General features: G+C 40.5%; 1 protein-coding gene across 1 annotated transcript in view; it reads left to right on the top strand.

Annotated features, from left to right (window-relative positions):
* LOC141049001 (polypeptide N-acetylgalactosaminyltransferase 2-like) overlaps positions 1 to 8,023 on the top strand; it is a 115,160-nt gene that overhangs the window by 52,406 nt on the left and 54,731 nt on the right. Inside the window, exons 5-7 of the mRNA XM_073545090.1 lie at positions 1,097 to 1,223; positions 3,620 to 3,712; positions 6,935 to 7,018. Coding sequence (XP_073401191.1) covers positions 1,097 to 1,223; positions 3,620 to 3,712; positions 6,935 to 7,018 — 304 coding nt within the window. The remainder of the gene's footprint in view (positions 1 to 1,096; positions 1,224 to 3,619; positions 3,713 to 6,934; positions 7,019 to 8,023) is intronic.

Consider the following 8,023-nt stretch of genomic DNA (forward strand, 5'->3'; position numbering starts at 1 on the left):
CTCTCTGAAAACTAGCGGTGTGGCTTGTTTCAAGATGCTCAATAAGGAGTCACTTGAAGAAAAATGGGCTGCATTGAACATGAAGTATAATATGTCACAAAAAAACAATCTCAGAATCGGTGGAATCTGTTAAAAGCGTTCTAGAGTTATAAAGTGACTGGTCTGAATTGTAAAAATTGGCGCCGTCATTAAGGGGTTTAAAAAATTAAAAAGTGGTGTGAACCATGACAACCCCCGTACACCACTTCAGTATATGTTTTCTCGATCTATGCAGTGGGAAATGACTATAAATTAAGTACAGCTACTTACAGTGCTCCCTAGTACATAAACAATTTACTGTAATGTACCTGATTACTTCCCATGAGTCTGCATGGTTCTGATAGGCTGCTGTGATGTGCGCTCAGTCTCCCCTAGAATTACATCGAATCTTCTGCACATAAAGTATCTTGTCCTCTTGGACCACACACACTTCTGCGTGTAAGCCAGGAAGGATGTCCTAAGACATAGCTTTCCCTGGCATAAACCACGTTAGCCATCCTACCGACCAACACGCTCACCCAAACTTTATAATTGGCAATTACCAAATATGGTGGCCATACCTTCTTTCCATAATATGACTATTTGTTATTACATCCTACTTGGAATCTAGTATTTTCCCTATATTCAGGGACATTTTGTTAGCCTCCCATCATAGCAGAAGTACAGTGTCCCGTGACATTTGGGAATATTAGTAAGTCATCCAACGCTGGGTCTTTCCACTGGTAACGGAAAACAACACTGTAGCCAGTTCTTTAAGTTTTATTGGGGCCTCCAACCAAATCTTTTCAAACTGTCCCTTGTTTATTAAATTTCACATTTTTAAAAACTTTTTACTGTATAGGTTTTAACTATGTTTTTGTATATACGTTTAAGCTTTTTTTTTTTTTTATTTATTTGGAGACTTTACATCCTTCATCCCTGCCTCAATCCGATATAGAACACAATAGTTTTAAAAAATTAGGGAAACGAAATTTATTTTTTCTTGTATTTATATATGCAGCAGGTATTCCTGTATTAGTCAGTCTTCTAACTCAGTTTGTTTTTATCTAATTGTTAGAAATTTCATTCCGTGTGTGGCAATGTGGTGGAAGTCTGGAAATCATTCCCTGCAGTAGAGTAGGCCATGTGTTTCGCAAACAGCACCCATACACATTTCCTGGTGGAAGTGGAACAGTTTTTGCCAGGTAAGAAGACCTATTGATAATTAGATTCAAGTTTCATGTTACTAAAACATGAATTTCTACTGAAAAGTTTATAGTCTTGACGTTTGTGCCTTAGTTCTGCCCACAGAACTGCAAAGTTCTTCCTGGAAAAGCTGCTTCAGGGAAATACTGGTGGCTTTTTCCCTGGAGCAGTGTTTATGGCAGCTTTATGTGGTTGTTCTGTCAACAGCGTCTTTTCGCTATTTTACCCAATTGTGGTGGGTAGCTTCCTAGGGCAATCCACCTAAAGAGTGAGCATGTTACTTGCTTTATCCGCTTGTTGTTCAAATAAGTAAAATCAACAGAGTTGGGCGAATCCGAACAGTAAAGTTCAGCTTGCGTACCAAACACCTACTGTTTGGGCATGGTCTTCACCAGGAAGTCCATGTTATTGTTCCAGTTCGGCTGCCCGAACACGGGGTGTTTGTAGTGCTGCCATGTGCATGGCAGCGCGGCAAACACCACTTCTGATCGGCGGCAAAATCCTCCCCGCCGGTCAGAGCTGCGGTTCCCATGCTGACAGCAGGAGCACTCAGCTGTGATCAAAGGTATAAAGCTTACCTCCAGTCACTGGTGTCAGCTGATGGGACTACTGATCCCATCATCCGACACTTGCTACCGCTAATTACAGTGAGAGCAAGAGCGGCGTATGGGAGTATTCATTAGCCACTCCTGCGCTGTAAATAAATAATTAAAAAAAAAAAAAAAAAACTGTGGGTTCCCTGGTATTTTTTGCTATCCAGCCAGGCAAAACTCACAGCTGGGGGGCTGCAACCCTCAGCTGTCAGCTTCAGCAAGGCTGTTATCAAGAGTTGAGGGGTCCCCACGCTGTTTTTTTAAGTATTTAAATCATTTAAAAAAAAGGCATGTAGTTCCCCCCCCCCATTGTTGACAACAAACCTTGCAGAGCAGACCGCTGGGGTCTGGTATTCTCAGACTGGTACGGGGCCATGGTTATGGCCCCCCCCCAGCCTAAAAATAGCAGCCCGCAGCTACCCAGAAAAGGCACATCTATTAGATGCGGCAATTCTTGTGCTTTGCCCGGCTCTTCCCAGTTGCCCTGTGGCGGTGGCAAGTGGGGTAGGTGGGGTTGATGTCACCTTTTGTATTGTCCAGTGATATCAAGCCCACGGCCTAGTATAAAACAACTATCTGTTACTAGTCCTATAGTTATATGTTAAATAAAAACACAGCCAGAATAAAGTCCTTTATTTGAAATAAGACTAAACACAGTTTTCCATTTTTATTTTAACACCTAATTCCAGCAAAACCCTCATTCTCCAGTAGTAAAATTAAAATAAAAAAACTACAATATACCATACAATATGTCCGTTGTTCTGTCCCATGCCATAATCCAAGATGCGACCGTCCAGCTGAGAACCACCAGTGACTGAACTGCGAGAGCAGCCTCAGAGACCGGTGTTGACGTCATAGGCCTCTTTCACACTTCCGTTTTTTACAATCAGTCACAATCCGCCAGGTTTTGAAAAAAACGGATCCTCAAATTTATTTTGAGGATCCGTTTTTTTCCCCATTGACTTGCATTAATGGCGGATTGTGACGGATTGCTGTCCGTTGCATCCGTTTTTTTTGAGGATCCGCCAAAAATTGCTGTCCGTCACCATCCTCAAAGATTTCAAAACGGAGCTTGTAACGTTTTTTTCTCTGGCGGATCCTCCAGACAATCATTTAACCCGAAATTCTTTCTGGGTGCCGGACAAAAAAAATATTCTCTGTCTCTCTGACTCTGTCTCTCTGTCTCTGTCTCTCTGTCTCTGTCTCTCTGTCTCTGTCTCTCTGTCTCTGTCTCTCTGTCTCTGTCTCTCTGTCTCTGTCTCTCTGTCTCTCTGTCTCTGTCTCTCTGTCTCTCTCTCTGTCTCTCTCTCTCTGTCTCTCTCTCTCTGTCTCTCTCTCTCTGTCTCTCTCTCTGTCTCTCTCTCTCAAACTGAAGTGTGAAAGAGGCCATAGAGGTTACGTCCCGTCAGTGAGACTCCGTTCCGAGCTGGGCTGAACTGCCATGACCTTAGTGACATCCCCGCTAGCACGATGTGAAAAACTTTCACGCTGGGAAATGTGTTTTTCCTCAAACTGACGAGCACGTCTGTCCATACAGTGGAACATGTGACCAGACCTGTCAGTCAGTCTCCACCAATAGAAAAGCAGCTTTCCCATGGGAGGTGTTTTACTATTAGAGGAACCTAATAGACAGGTCTGGTCACGTGCTCCTCCACCAGCAGCCATTAACATGGACAGAAGTGCTGATCAGCTTGTGACTAAAGCTGCTGAACTAGGGAAAGTGGCAAATCCTTTTAACATGTGATATATCATAGATATGTATGCATCCTTTTATTTTCTAATTTCTTTCTATCCCGATAAAGAAACACCAGAAGAGCTGCTGAGGTGTGGATGGATGAATACAAAAATTTTTACTATGCAGCTGTGCCATCAGCCAGGAATGTACCATATGGAAAGTAAGTAATTTTGTAAATCCCATCTTACTTAAATCTTACTAATTTCTTTACGCTTGTACTGATATAGCATGTATTGCCTTACATGGGTTGTTGCAGGTTTGGAAGTGTAGATAGAGGTCAACTTCTTGATTGATGGGGTATGATTGCTTATTCCCTCACTGATCCCGAAGAGCCACATGTAAAAAGAGTGGTAGTCAATCATGCACACCGTGAGACTACCGTAGATCAGCTCTCGGCTATCACCAGAAGTCTTAAGATTAATGAAGTGAAGTGTTCATTATCGACCACCACTCTGTTAACATTATGATGTGTAAAAAAAAAAAAAAATTAATTTTACATACCATTAATTGTCTTTATGTAATAAAATTGGACTAACTTTATATCTAGAATATTCGTACAGTACCAGTCAAGGGTTTTTACTTTTTTTTTTTTCTTACTGGAATGTGCACATTGTGATTTTGCTTTCTTCAGACTGAATCTACAAAGGAATACATATGGAAACAAGGAGTAAAGAAGCTTAAGAAACAAACCAGAATGTGTGTTAAACCATAGGTTCCTCAGTTACTCTTATCCCTTTTTACTTTTATGGCAACTTTATACCCCATTGGCATTCTCTCAAGAAGTTTTATCAGGTCTTCACCAGGAATGGCTTTCCAACAGTCTTGAAGGCATTCAGAGGTGCCGAGCACTTGTTGGCTGCGTTCTCACTGCTGTCCAACTCATCCCATACCATCTCAATTGCGTTGAGGTCAAGTGATTGTGCAAGCCATATCTTTTGATGCAGCACCACTCCATACCTCTTATTCCTGGTTTCAAGCCCTTACATAAGGTAGAGGTGTGTTTTGGGTTGTCCTCCTTTTGCAACACAATTGATGGTCCCACTTGTTGCAAACCAGATGGGATTTCATGTTGTTGAAGAATGCTATAGTTATCCTCTTTAGATACCTGTGCCTTGAATTTAGAAAAAAATCATCATTTAGTTCACCAGCAAAGCACCATCACAGCTCATCATCCATACTTCATGATGTTAACCAGACATGTAAAAACAGTCTGCTCAGCTTTCCAAAGTTTCAGACATGGCAGTTGGTACTAAAAAAACTAAAAATTTTAATTCATTAGACCACATAGAGATTTCACTGATCTAATTTTCATTCCTTGTGTTGCTTGAGCCAAATGTCTTTTTGATGTCCTTTGTAATTCTCTTCACAGCAGTTTGGCCATAGGATAGGGTTTAGTACTGTATAGAATGGAATAAAAACCTCCTGCAAAACATACCTGATCTTCGTGACCGCTTTCTGAAGGTCTATGATTCTACAAATGAACTTTTGGCAAGGCATGCCTATTCACTGGAAGCAAAACCAGATGAAGCTGCTTGAGAGAATGCTAAGGGTGTGTAAAGCTCATCAGATTAAAAGGAGGCATACATTGAGGAATTTAAGGTTAGCCCACATTCTGGTTAGATTCTTTTTTTAACCCTTTTTTTTTCTCAGCAGTCTTCATTAGCTCATGTGTTAGCAGAGTTTCTATACTTATTTCCTCTTTGTGACATTTCCTCTTTTTCTATATCATCCTATCAAAAAATGGAGAACTCTATTTAAAATGACAATACAAAAATCTTTATTACATACAATAACAAAAGTACAACACATGGTACACTCTAGCAAAGAAGTGGCATAAGTACTTTCAACAAAGAATATAATTTTATTATGTTATATAGACAGTGAATTCTTTCTGTTGGTCATATATTATGTCTTCAAATAAATCATACACATAGATATTCATAAAATATCCTTAAGCAAAAATCATAACAAAATTTCATAATGGATAACATTATGGGATCATCAAGCTGCTTGTGCAGAATTTAAAAGGGTTACTTAGTAGGAAAAAAGTAAGTTTGTATAACCCAATTCCTAGAACCCATGTACATGAATCAGTTATGCTCAGATATGCTTTTAGTATTCATACATGACTATTAAATCGCCATCTAATGGCAAAAGAGGGAATGGTGTCCAAATTAAACTAAAGCTGAGCAATTCCCATCTAAACTTTTTAAGAAGTTCCCTGTGTATGTATTGAGTTAGTAATTGAATAGGAGATACTATATAATTTTGGCCCAACTATCGGTTATTTATTTCCTCTTTTCCTATAGCTTGTTCTCCCTTTTCTCTCTGAACCTGTACATACAGTACTTTTCCCCTTTTTCCACTCTTTAAATTTGTGTGCAAAACCACTCCGTACTGCTGCTATGTATAACACTGTAGGGAGTGTGGGGAACTGAGAGAACTGGAACAGGAGCTCTGCGTTAGATTAAGGCCTAAACAACACTGCAAGCAGCAAATATGGTAGACGAGATGGAGGCCCGATGCTATCGCATCAGGAGGGCGGTAATGTCACGATGGGGGCAGGCTCTACAACATTGAGAATCTCTCTCCTCATGTTCTCACCCACCTATCCACTCTCTCTTTCCCCATGTGCTGACTTCTCCCGTCTGTGCTCTCTTCTTTTACCTGTCTACCCCATGTACTATCCCCCTTTTCTGTGTCTCCTTCCTGTCCTGTGTTCTCCCCTCATGTGCTGTCCCGTTTGAGCTGTCTCCCCCCTGTGCTCTGTCTCTCTCACCCCTGTGTCTGAGCGTGTACAGAACATACCACAGCTCCTGGGCAAGGGAGGAAGCAAAAGACATTACTGACATTACAGCAGGAGATCGCAGAGGATACATTTTGTGAGGTAAAATATTGTTTAAAAACTGTCAGTGAAATATTTTACCTCACAAAATGAATACTGTGTGAGCCCCTGCTGTAATGTCAGTATTGTCTTTACAACAGTGTCCATATCTTTGAAAAAGTAACTTTCCTTTTAAATTTTGTGGGTTTTTTTTCCATAAAGACATAGTGCACATGAATATACAAAACTTTGGTATAGGTTCTGCTTCTTTCTCCTTCTGGACTGATCTTTTATTTTTAATATTCTCAATTCACAGGCAAAATGTGTCTTCAGTGAATACAGAATACTGAGATAGGATACTGAGATGATAGTTGGTGCCCAAACAGTTCTATGTAGGGGTAGGCGCCATAGACAGATATAGACCTAGAGCTGCAAGGTCACCTGATCAAAAGTTACTGTATAATATATCTCTTGTTGGAAAAAAACACTGATTTTTAATAAAGACTGTGGAGGTTTAGCTTTCTGTTCACCTAATGTCTTTCTGTTTCTTGTCTCCAGTATTCAGAGCCGTACAGAGTTGAAGAAAAAACTGGGCTGCAAACCTTTTAAGTGGTATTTGGAAAATGTTTACCCTGAGCTAAGGTGACACTTTTGATGGGTTAATAATAGCTTTTTTTATTTTGTTAACTCCATGAAAGCCAGTAAAAGTAATGCAGATTATAAAAACCGTGATGTTGAAATATTACCATACCTGTCTTCGCTTGGCCTATATAAAACACTCTTTAACATTCAAACATCCGTGCCATTTGATCTGAGCATGGACTGGTTGCAGCTCTCACGGGCACAATTGTGAAGTTGAACGAAATTTATTGGTTATTTTTAATTTTTGTGGAAATTCAAAAAGTGAAAAGTGGGGTGTGCAATATTATTCAGTCCTTTTACTTTCAGTGCAGAAAACTCACTCCAGAAGTTCATTGTGGATCTCTGAATGATCCAATGTTGTCCTAAATGACTAATGATGATAAATATAATCCACCTGTGTCTCCATATAAATGCACCTGCTCTGTGATAGTCTCAGGGTTCTGTTTGATGCGCAGAGAGCATAATGAAGACCAAGGAACACAAGAGGCAGGTCCGTGATACTGTGGTGGAGAAGTTTAAAGCCAGATTTGGATGCAAAATGATTTCCAGAACTTTACACATCCCAAGGAGCACTGTGCAAGCGATCATATTGAAATGGAAGGAGTATCATACTACTGCAAATCTACCAAGACCCGGCCGTCCCTCGAAACCTACATCTCAAACAAGGAGAAGACTGATCAGAGATGCAGCCAAGAGGCCCATGATCACGCTGGATCAACTGCAGAGATCTACACCTGAGGTGGGACAGTCTGTCCGTAGGACAACAATCAGTCGTACACTGCACAAATCTGGCCTTTATGGAAGAGTGGCAAGAAGAAAGCCATTTCTCAAAGATATCCATAAAAAACTGTCATTTAAGTTTGCAACAAGCCACCTGGGAGACACACCAAACATGTGGAAGAAAGTGCTCTGGTCAGATGAAACCAAAATCAAACTTTTTGGCAACAATGCCAAACGATATGTTTGGCGTAAAGGCAATGCAGCTCATCACCCTGAACACACCAT

The sequence above is a fragment of the Dendrobates tinctorius genome, unplaced genomic scaffold (genome assembly GCF_039654945.1).
Source record: "Dendrobates tinctorius isolate UK_male_01 unplaced genomic scaffold, ASM3965494v1 ptg000140l, whole genome shotgun sequence".
NCBI classification, from domain to species: Eukaryota; Metazoa; Chordata; class Amphibia; order Anura; family Dendrobatidae; genus Dendrobates; species Dendrobates tinctorius.